The following is an 11,583-nucleotide window of genomic DNA, read 5'->3' on the forward strand; positions in this document are numbered from 1 at the left end:
AAAAATATGATAAACGTGTAGAAAAACGCGAAGAAGTTTTTGATTTATTACCTGGAGGTCGTTCTTGCAGGTGGATCGATAGTTTGTCAACTCTTGCTTTCTTTTGTTTTTCTTTTGTGGTGGTGCGGCTGATCGTCCGTCTCGGTGCCGCTTGTTTGAAGCGAGATCGGGGCAAGAATTTGTGGAATTAGCCGTGGTATGACACGAAGCCCGAGAAAAAAGCCGTAGAAAAGACCACGGGAGGGGAGGCACGTCTGACCCGTCACCGCGTCATCGTGGAGGGGTGAGGGGAAGGGGAGTGGAGTGGGACAGGGAGGGAGGGAGCGATGTGTGCGGTGTCAATTTGTGTGAAATTGGAAATTCTCACATTAAAAATGGGCCCTGAAGTGGTCATTAAAGTTTCTTGTTTTGTTTTTGTTGACAATAAAGTTTGGATGTTTGAACGCTAGCATGGCAACAACAAAAATGTACAGTAATATTCGTGTGAATGCTTGACATTAATGCATCAATAATTCAGCAAATCAAGTTGCAATAATGATGAAAATGATTCAGACATTTGTTTAAAATTGATGTTGGGATTTGTCTGCCCTACACGCTGGCGACTTTTAGCACCAGTGCACTAATGAATAACGTTCAATAAAGTTATGTGCTTGTAATGAATATAGTGAAATACTACTAACGTGAAAAGAATCAGTGAGTTCATTCTGAGTTGAACTGTTAAAGCCTAGTCAATCACATGTAGTAAAATGTTTATTAAGACATTTGTGAATGCTGAAAGTCAAGGATTTAGTGACCTTTTTTGACATAAATCTGACTTAATTTTCTCAAATTCTAATGAATTATGTGTGTTCAAAAAAAGGTATAGTTAATTTCTTCCCAGTGGAGTCTGAGATGCACTCATGTTTCATTTTTTTGTGTATTAATCCAATAATGTGAAAAAATCTTTACACTTGGAGTATACGTATAATCATTCCCTCGTTAAAGGACAATTCTCTGCGAACCTCTGACACCCTCCAGTGGTAATGCTAGGAAATACTCCCCTGCAATCCAGAACAATAGATCAAATATCCATCAGATTTGAATGAATCACATAATGAAAAGAAATGTATCATCGAATAGGGTCAATATAACTAAGGCCTGATTCTATTTTGCAACAAAAAAAAGATATCCCGCAAAGCCTGAAATATGAAATGTTGTAATATGTGTAACCACACTTTTGCCATAAAACACATAAAAGTCCAAATAAGCATATCTTGTCAAAATGAAATGTACAACTTTATTTCTAAAGTTCCATTCTCAAAGGTTAAGGCGAAGCTAGCTACGGATTGACTTAGCTAGCACGATAACATACACACGCATCCATCCATCCATCCATTCTACCTTTTGACACTCCAGAGAAGCGTTCACATTCATTTTCTGCTCGTCTTCACATTTACCTCCTTTGCCTTTCACGTGGTGCTCATTTCTACTCTGATAATAAACATAAAACATCGTTAAATCATTTGGAAAAAGTGGTACGTACAGTCAACAAAGTCAAGATCCTGTTAAATAAAGACAATGAACAAACTACAGGAGACAAAAACGAGATTACTATGCTGATTATTTAAAAAAAAAGAAAAAGGAAAAGAATATAAATTAACTTAAAGCCTCCTGTAGAAGAAGAAGTTGTACTCTTGTCAAAACTTCTATGGGAATTAGCGGTAGGAATGTATGAGTTGTGTGGAAAGTTCCTCAAGTATTTACACTGTGCTTTGCTTTACACTGAAAGCTCATCTGGAATTGGAGTTCACACGCCTCTTCCACTTTATTCCATTTTCAAGGCTTCTCTCTACATTGGGGAAAAACAGCCACCATTTTTTTTTCTACCATCAAGAAAGCATTATTTCTTGGAGAGGAATTTCATCTTGTTTCCTGAAAAAATAAAAATAAAAAATAGAATAAAGTTAAAATTTGTGAACTTTTTGGGGAGACATTTTGACCCAAACGTGCATTCCTCTAAAATGAATTGTCATTGTCATTACAGTAACCCCTCGATTATCGCGTCTTCACTTATCGCGGATTCACTACAGCGTGATTATTTTCCGCTATTAATTATTTTAAAATATATATATATATATTTTCAAAGTTCTTGAAAATGTGAAAATGCACACTGAAACTTGTTAGCAGTGGAAGGAATTCTTGCTACTAGGACGCAGCACTGAAGAAAAGAATAAAAAGTGTACTGAAGAAAAAAAAAAAATATATATATATATATACATTTTAAATTATTAATTTATCTTTATTTTTTAATGTATTTATATATTTATTTATTTTTATTTATGTATTTACTTTTTATTTTTATTTATGTATTTATTCTTATCTATGTATTTACGTTTTATTTTTATTTATGTATTTACTTTTTATTTATTTATTTTTTAATTTTTTTAATATATGTATTTACTTTTTATTTTTATTTATGTATTTTTTATTTATGTATTAACTTTTTATTTTTATTTAGGTATTTTTTATTTATGTATTAACTTTTTATTTTTATTTATGTATTTTTGTTTTTTATGTATGAACTTTTTATTTTTATTTATGTATTATCTTTTTATGTATGTATTTATTTTTTAATGTATTTATGTATTTACTTTTATTTTTATTTATGTATTTTTTTAATTTTTTTATTTGTTTGTTTTTTAATATCATTTTAAATAGGGGTGACCCTACTTGGTGATTTTTCAATGATCGCGGCCATGTTTGGTCATAATTAACTGCGATATTCCAGGGATTACTGTACACAAGTTCAAAGAATTTAAAAAGTTTCTTGCGGTCAAAAAAACATGGACATTATTGTGTGGATCGCCTCGCTACATCTCACGAACACGCCGTTTGAAAAGCGCCGTATTGGAGCTCCCGTTGCGGGTAGAAAAAATCTTACCCAAGCCTTTTAAGAATTTGTTGACCCCTCGCTGTTCACTGCCCGGGAGTGCGTCGAGGTACTCCTGCGCCCGCACCTCAAAAAGACCTCCAAGAAAAGAAAAAAATCAGATCCCAGATTTTTTTTGCCAACCTCCATTCATCTCCACGACTTAACGTCCATGTTGGCTTTGAATTCTCCCGCGTACCTCGAAGCCCCTGCCTGCGCAAATCCCTCTCCTGGATGAAGCTGGTGAACATTTGAGTCTCCATGAAGACCTCCAGGAACCTCCTCAAACTCTTGGAGGTGACGGCCTTCCGAAAGGCCTCCCGCTGAAAGGACAGGGAGCAGCAGGATGAAGAAGAGGAGGAGGAGGCGGGGCTTGGCGAGGAAGGAGCCCACTCTTCCTCCCGCTCCGACCCGCTCGTGAAGAGCGAGTAGTGGCCGACCATTTCCACGAAGAAGCGCACAAAGGCCTCCGACACCACCGTGCTGAGAGAGCTGGAATCTAGAAGAGACGCGGAGAATTAAAGCGGCCATTCGGGGACGCCATTGCGCTCCGTCGCCCGCCATTTTGGCTCTGTGACGCTCACCGTTGAGCAGGTCTCCTTTGTCCGAGGCCAGCTCCCTCCTCTTGTCCAGGACGTGTTCCAGAGCCGCTTGCAGCTTGTGGGGGAGAATGGAGTCTTCGTCGTCCATCTGTCGGCGGGGGGACGCAAGCCGTCAAAAACCGACTTATCCCGCGGTCCGTTACGGGCGCATTTAGGCCCTTATATGGGCTTTTAGAGTTTTCTACCTGGCGGAGGAAGCGGCTGTTGCCGAGGTCGACCACCAGGACCTGTGGAGAAGACAACCGAGAGACTTTTCGTGAGGCGTCAACAAGCCATTTGCCTGCAATTTGGCTGCCATTGATGGCACCAGATGAACGAGAGTTGGTCTAAAAAAATGAGTTTTTTCCAGAGTTGCTCTAAAAAAATTGCTGTTTTTTCCAAAGTTAATCTAAAAAAAATCTTATTTTTCCAGAGTTGCTCTAAAAATTGTTTTTTTCACAGAATTGCTCTTAAAAATTGCAGTTTTGCCAGAATTGCTCTTAAAAAAATGTTTTTCCACAGCTGCTCTAAAAAAATGCTTTTTTTCACAGTTGCTCTAAAAAAATTGATATTTTTCCAGAATTGCTCAAAAAAATTGTGTTTTTCCACAGTTGCTAAAAAAATGCTCTTTTTTCATGGTTGGTCTAAAAAAAATTGCTCCTTTTTTCATGGTTGGTCTAAAAAAAAAAAGGTATTTTTCCAGAGCTGGTCTAAAAAAAATAACTTTTTTTTTCCAGAATTGCTCTAAAATAAATGCTTGTTTTTCCAGAGTTGCTCTAAAAAAATTGCTGACTTTCCAGAGCTGCTCTAAAATTCCTATTTTTCTAGAGTTGCTAAAAAAAATGTATTTTCCGAGTTGCTCTAAAAATTGCTTTCCCGCCTCAGAATTGCTCTTAAAAATTGCTGTTTTTCCTGAATTACTCTAAAAAAATTGTGTTTTTCCACAGTTGCTCAAAAATTGCTCTTTTTCCAGAGTTGCTCTAAAAAAATTGCTATTTTTCCAGAGTTTGCTCTAAAAAAATTGCTATTTTTCCAGAGTTGCTCTAAAAAAATTCAATTTTTCCAGGCAGAGTTGCTCTAAAAAAAATTGCAATTTTTTTTCTAGAGTTGCTCTTAAAAAATTGCAATTTTTACTTCAAATCACCACTTATCACACAAACTGATTGGATGTCTCTGGCTTCTAACGTCTAAATGTACTTTTCTTCTTGTTTTTACCTCCTCTACGGGCAGCTCCTTGAGTCGAGACAGCGAGCTTGAGAGCAGCCCGACGATGAAAGGCGTCGGCGTGCACACGATATCCAACATGGAAGGCGGCAAGACTGGTATGTACGTATGCTGCCAGGTGAACGGGTACAGGAGGGCCACCACGGCGTGGCAGCACTGCGACAAAGTGCTGTCAAAATACAACAGACAATTCCTCATTGAAATGACATTATTAATAAACATGGCATCCTGCTTTACATTACACAAAATATTTTTGCTTTTCTTGAATGACTCACCTCACCATTATGTGTTAGAGGAGTTCTGTTTGGTAAGCATTTTTTGCACTTTGGAAATTGTCATTTAAAACAAGCCTGAGGAAACAAGTGTAATAGCACGTTTTTGTCACTAGAGAGCAGTAGACTAATCAGCCTGAAAGTGCTGAAATGGTGAGCGTGGAAAAAATGGAGATGAAATATGCTCCAAGTGTGATTGGAATGATGCACTTGGGGGAGCAAAACAGCACACACTCCATTTTATCTGTTAGTATTGAGGAGCTCAATGTTTTTTCTTTCTAGAGAAAAAAAATAGTCATAATTTGTTTTCTTGCAGAGTTATGACATTTTTTCTTAGGGAAAAGGGCTATACTCTTTAGAAAAAAACATCTTTATGATTTTTTTCTTGCTGAAAACAAACCAAATCAGCTTGCAAAACATTTTTCCAACAACCTCCTTCCAAAGACGTTCTTTTTACAGTGGTACCTCGACATTGTAATCCAAGTTCATCTCTCTCCTTCGCAAAATCCGTCTAATTTTAGTACTATTAAACACATTTTAGTACTATTAAATTACTAGTTATTTATTACTTTGTTAATAGATGGCAAATTAGAATAAATAAATATGTTTTTCCAATCCAATATCCTGTTTTGGGTGTTTTTTCAGAGGGTTGGAACCAATTAATTTGTTTTTATTTCATTTCAATGTGAAACGTTCATTTGAGTTACGAGTAAATCGACATACGAGCTTAGTCCCGGAACGAATTATGCTCATATCTCGAGGTACCACTGTACAGTCTTATTTTTTCATTTATTAAAAAAAAGTGTTTTGTTTTGCCATGTTTCTTTAAAGGGGCATGATATTAAAACAGCCTGATGTAAAAAAAGAAATGTTTTTTTCTTCTTGAAATCCCAATTAAATGGCTCCTGCCGCTAAAGCCAAACCAGGTGCGGCGCAGCTTGAAGCCACTGCGCTAATGTAATAGTTGGAGACTTTTAAAAGCTTTAACGCGTTGTGTGGGCGCCAGTTTCACTCAACGCCGGCTGGCATCCATTGCCAATTTTCCAAAAGACGCCACTCTGCCCACTCTGTCTTTCCGTACTAATTCGTCGCTATTTTCCAATTCGTTTTCTTTCTTCCCCCACATTGAGACGGATACTGAACCCGCAACCAACCTGAGTTTGTCAGCGGTAAAAATGACTCGGCGTTCCAGAAGCAGCGAAGCGAACACTCTGAGGAGCAGACGCAGGCTCAACGAGGAGAAGAGACATTCAAAGTCCACGTGTTCCAGACGAGAATCGGACGGCCGGCATAGCTCGATCACCTGCCGGTCGGTGGGACAGACGGACGGACGCCGTTTTAAAGCCACGGCGCTGAAAAAAAAAACGGGTGGCGACTCGATGGCGCCTCACCTCAGTTCCAGAGCCGGGAAGAAAGTTTTTGACATTGATGGTCCTTCCGGGAGCAGGAAAAGGAGCCTCCATGATGCCTCTCATGAAGGGCTGAACCAGGGCAGGAGAAATGGCTCTTCTCTTCTCCACCTCATCCAGAATCTGAAAAGATCATTTCCATTTACATACCTGTCAACCTCTGCCCAAAAAACCTTACAAACACCGTACGGTGTTTGTAAGGTTTTTTGGGGGGGTTTGTAAGGGGAATCATAATCATTTATAAGGGCAGTTATCGGCAGAGGTTGACAGGTATGCATTTCTTTCAAAGGGTTTGAAAAGGTCCAGATGAACATCTCAAATGTTGACGGCACATTTCTAAACGATGGCGCTGAATGCATTGGTCGTTAAGTAGTTTGAAGAAAGCCGCAAAGCACAGCATGACCGCTTAAAGGTCCTTGACGCTCGCTCGCCACTTTAATGAAGCCGTGGTGTGCTAAATAGACGTTTTCAAGTGGAAATGCTTGTATAGCTTTCATTTCCACTGTAGTACCCGCAGCAGCTGCACACACACACACACACATTTGTGGACACACACACACACACACACACGTGCGTCTCAGTGCTGGAGCGAGCCCGCACACGGGGGTGCCGAGGGTGGTCATCCTACTGCTATTTTGAGTTTGATGTATTTAGTAAGGGACATCACATATTAATGAACATATTCATTCATGTTAATGAACATATATGTATGGGTGGTTCCGTGGAGCAAGTGGTTAGCGCGTTGGTCTTGCAGCTCTGGGGTCCTGGGTTCAAATCCAGGTTATGTCCCTACCTGTGTGGAGTTTGCATGTGATCCCCGGTCTGCGTGGGTTTCCTCAGGGTACTCCGGTTTCCTCCCACATTCCAAAAACATGCATGCTAAGCTAGCTGGCTAACAGGCTAAATTGACTCTAGGTATGGGTGTGAGTGTGGATGGTTATCCTTTGTCTTATTGTGCCCTGCGATTGGCTGGCCACCGATTCAGGTTGTTCCCCGGTCTGGGTGGGTTTCCTCAGGGTACTCCGGTTTCCTCCCACATTCCAAAAACATGCATGCTAAGCTAGCTGGCTAACAGGCTAAATTGACCCTAGGTATGTGTGTGAGTGTGGATGGTTATCCTTTGTCTTATTGTGCCCTGCGATTGGCTGGCCACCGATTCAGGGTGTCTGGCTTGGAGACAGCTGGGATTGGCTCCAGCACCCCCCACGACCCTAATGAGGATAAAGTTGTTGAGAAAATGAGATGAGATGAACATATATAGGTAATTATGTAAGATTGTAGCTGAGGGCTAATTTCCATCTTTAGTCCCTTGTGTAGATTGAAGATGACACGTACACAAAACTAGCTTAGTTTTAGACAGCGTTGTGATTGCAATTTTGTTGGTCTAACCGCCAGGCTTTAATATGATTGGCCTAAAAGGTTCAGAGACGAGAATTGATGTATGCTAATTGGTATCGAGTTCCAGGTATGAAGGTGCTTTGGCTAATTTAGCATTGTTTTTTAAAGGGAACTACACAGTCACCTCTAGAGCCAGCCCTTGTTGATGTCTTGGATTTTTTTTGGTACAAAATCTAGCAGTGGAGGAGGAGCTGTGTTACGGAAGATTTTGCAGAAGTCTTTTTGGGATGCATCTACTCAAATTGTTTGTACCTTGGAAAAAAGGTCGAAACAGCCCAAGCGGCTGACGATGCAATAGACCTCGGGGAGCCTCCGGCCTTTACCGCTGGGCTGTGGATGAGGTCAACGGGAGAGACGGTGTTAAAACATTGGTGGGCCTCAGCTCAGCACAACAAAGACATTTCCATTATGAGAATAAAAAAATGTTGAAACACAGTCACACGTCAACAGCTGTATTCTGAAGCGAAAACATTCCGTTCAAACGAGTCACCTTCATATGAGGCTAATCGGTTAGCATATTAACTGCGGCCTAAATGAGATGCCAGCACAGCAAACTGTAAAATTGAAATAAAAAAATCTATTATTAGCAGTTATATTGGGAGATAATCCGAAATAGAAGAGAATTATGATTCCACCGATAAGTCATTTTATCGATTTGTCCAGTGAATAGATGACAATCAAAAATTTACTAATGAATTTACAGAGGTTAGTGAACACGTGGGGATTGGCTCGACTGGAAAATTGGTTGAAACCACAGAACTGGTGGACATGGGCATCAAACAACATGTGGGAGACAGATTTTTGTCTGAATATGTACCAATTCTTGTTTCGTTCCAACTTTGTGAGTATGTTTTTTGGGCGTTTTATTAACTATCATTCTTTCCACAACCATTATCAATGAATAATCATAATATTAGAGAATGTTAGTCGTTTCTTTTTGATATGCCAAATCAGGTGTAGATGAGATGTTTGGTGTCATTAAGATGACGTTTTTGGAACATACCAGTAATCGCCTGCAGTAGCCAAATCGCCGACTTCCATCCTCGCCAGTCAGGACAAATGAGAATGTTTCACTGGGCATATGAAAAAAAAAAAAGTCGAAGACAATCATACGTTATAGGGGTTAATTTGATGATTATTTTTTCTTAAAACTCTATATAGGGCAAGTGTCAATTTTCGGTAAATAAGAATATGCATATGTAAATATGCATATGTGAACACCAGGTTATGATTGTACTATTTTTAAAATATTTTTTCTATGAATAATGAAATTAGTAAAATCTTAATGAAAATTAATAACATTTTAATTGATAAAAAAATATAATTGCACTTTGCAATATACTTGTATAATGAAAATAAGGGCATTCAACTCTATCAATTATATATGTATAGGACAAGTGTCAATTTTCGGTAAATAAAAATATGCATATGTAAATATGCATATGTGAACACCAGGTTATGATTGTACTATTTTTAAAATATTTTTTCTATGAATAATGAAATTAGTAAAATCTTAATGAAAATTAATAACATTTTAATTGATAAAAAATATAATTGCACTTTGCAATATACTTGTATTATGAAAATAAGGGCATTCAACTCTATCAATTATATATGTATAGGACAAGTGTCAATTTTCGGTAAATAAAAATATGCATATGTAAATATGCATATGTGAACACCAGGTTATGATTGTACTATTTTTGAAATATTTTTTCTATGAATAATGAAATTAGTAAAATCTTAATGAAAATTAATAACATTTTAATTGATAAAAAAATATAATTGCACTTTGCAATATACTTGTATAATGAAAATAAGGGCATTCAACTCTATCAATTATATATGTATAGGACAAGTGTCAATTTTCGGTAAATAAAAATATGCATATGTAAATATGCATATGTGAACACCAGGTTATGATTGTACTATTTTAAAATATTTTTTCTATGAATAATGAAATTAGTAAAATCTTAATGAAAATTAATAACATTTTAATTGATACAAAAATATAATTGCACTTTGCAATATACTTGTATAATGAAAATAAGGGCATTCAACTCTATCAATTATATATATATATATACTTCCTAATATTGAACTGAAAAAACTGGCTGTGAATGTTCTTCCATTTTTTAAGCTATTGACAGTGTTAGGCGTCCAATCCGTTTTGACTAAGAGGGGCTGCCATTTGCTGCCAGCCTATTTCAGTTAAAATTAATTGGGCGTCTAGCAGGGTCATTTAGCCACGTAGGGTGCACTTAAAAGTCGAACATTTTCCCCAAACCGGACGGGGTGCCCAATCAGTATGCACTAAATTTATGATTCTGTAACTGTCGCTGTATGACGTTGACAGCTTGACTGTCCGGGTACATTACTTGCTGACACGCTATATTTATATTGGGAAACGGCAGGCACGCGTGTGCATATCATGCTTTGAGCATGACAATATTATCAGTCGACGATGACATTTTCATCTGCTATCAGCGACCAAGACAATCCGGATTAGAGCCGAAATGACTATAACGAGATCGGTTTTACGAAAAAAAAACGTACTTAAAAAAATGCCCGTACAAAAGCTGTTATACGGCATTCACAATTTGAAATGATCAAAAAACGTATACGTTTTTTGATCATTTCAAATTGTGGATGCCGTATAACAGCTTTTGTACGGGCATTTTTTTAAGTACGTTTTTTTTTCGTAAAACCGATCTCGTTAATCATTTGACAGGTATGCAGGAGTCCAAAGTCACCATTTTTGACCACTCAGTGTTTTCTTAAACACGATACGCCAAGACCACCCACCTGGGAAAGTTGTCGACGGGCGCCCAGTCTTTGGCGTCGGGGAAGCAAAATTGCGGGATGACCTTCAACTGGTCTTCCGTCTCCCGCATGAACTTGAAGCTCCGTTCGAGCTGGATTGGAAAAGTCAACCTAGTCATTAAATCCTCACTAGGAGCACTTTTTACAATAAGCGCTTTCATTGCCAACGCCAGTTACAAACCGTTGCGGTGGTTAAGTGGTTTGCATGAAGGGGAACGCTAGGCTTCCCTTTTTTTTCTTGGGAAAGGCAATATAGTTCAAAATCTACCGGTATTATAAATTGACAGGTGTGTTTTTCTTCTAAGTCCACGACTCTGTACGTAATAATCCGTTATTTGTTTAGTTGTACCTTTAGAGGGAACTGCTGCGTGACCTCGGGCAGATAAGGCACTCCAGCTTTGGTTTTGTGAAGAGCCACCACGATGAAGTACTCAAAGAGTTTTCTCTCCTCAATCAGGTCCCGTTCCAATGTCCAATAGCGTCCAGTCTGCCTCAACATAGACTGGACTGACACCAGTCGCTGGCTATGAGCTGCAGGACAGTAAAAAAAACACATCAGATGCAAAAATTGTAATTATACACTACATCACGTGTCAAAGTGGCGGCCCGGGGGCCAAATCTGGCCCAACGCATCATTTTGTGTGGCCTGGGAAAGTAAATCATGAGTGCTGACTTTCTGTTTTAGGATCAAATTAAAATGAAGAGTATAGATGTATATTACATTTCCTGATTTTCCCCCTTTTAAATCAATAATTGTATTTTTTTAATCATTTTTTTCTGTGTTTTTAGTTCAAAAATCATTTTGTAAAACAAGGGTGTCAGACTCGGGTTGGTTCGCGGGCCGCGTTAACATCAACTTGATTTCACGTGGGCCGGACCATTTTAGATATAATATTTAGATTTTTTTTTTTATAAATGGATTAAAAGAACTGGATTAAAAGCCCTGAATATTCCGGGTTTTTTTATAG

General features: G+C 38.3%; 2 protein-coding genes across 8 annotated transcripts in view; both read right to left on the reverse strand.

Moving 5' to 3' along the window:
- tead4 (TEA domain transcription factor 4) overlaps nt 1-296 on the reverse strand; it is a 35,492-nt gene extending 35,196 nt beyond the window's left edge. For all 3 annotated transcript variants that reach the window (XM_077597446.1, XM_077597445.1, XM_077597444.1), the window contains exon 1: nt 52-296. The gene's annotated coding sequence lies outside the window, so the exon portion shown is untranslated. The remainder of the gene's footprint in view (nt 1-51) is intronic.
- A 966-nt stretch (nt 297-1,262) lies between these two features.
- Nucleotides 1,263-11,583, reverse strand: part of LOC144071728 (DENN domain-containing protein 2A) — a 38,206-nt gene continuing 27,885 nt past the window's right edge. For all 5 annotated transcript variants that reach the window (XM_077597074.1, XM_077597072.1, XM_077597073.1 and 2 more), the window contains 12 exons: nt 10,965-11,146; nt 10,598-10,707; nt 8,796-8,865; nt 8,045-8,122; nt 6,377-6,517; nt 6,140-6,288; nt 4,705-4,882; nt 3,696-3,737; nt 3,493-3,598; nt 3,108-3,407; nt 2,921-3,007; nt 1,263-1,911 (listed from right to left, as the gene is read on the reverse strand). In XM_077597074.1, the coding sequence (XP_077453200.1) occupies nt 1,880-1,911; nt 2,921-3,007; nt 3,108-3,407; nt 3,493-3,598; nt 3,696-3,737; nt 4,705-4,882; nt 6,140-6,288; nt 6,377-6,517; nt 8,045-8,122; nt 8,796-8,865; nt 10,598-10,707; nt 10,965-11,146 (1,475 nt within the window). In that variant the 3' untranslated portion in view covers nt 1,263-1,879. The remainder of the gene's footprint in view (nt 1,912-2,920; nt 3,008-3,107; nt 3,408-3,492; nt 3,599-3,695; nt 3,738-4,704; nt 4,883-6,139; nt 6,289-6,376; nt 6,518-8,044; nt 8,123-8,795; nt 8,866-10,597; nt 10,708-10,964; nt 11,147-11,583) is intronic.

The sequence above is a fragment of the Stigmatopora argus genome, chromosome 3 (genome assembly GCF_051989625.1).
Source record: "Stigmatopora argus isolate UIUO_Sarg chromosome 3, RoL_Sarg_1.0, whole genome shotgun sequence".
Lineage (NCBI taxonomy): Eukaryota > Metazoa > Chordata > Actinopteri > Syngnathiformes > Syngnathidae > Stigmatopora > Stigmatopora argus.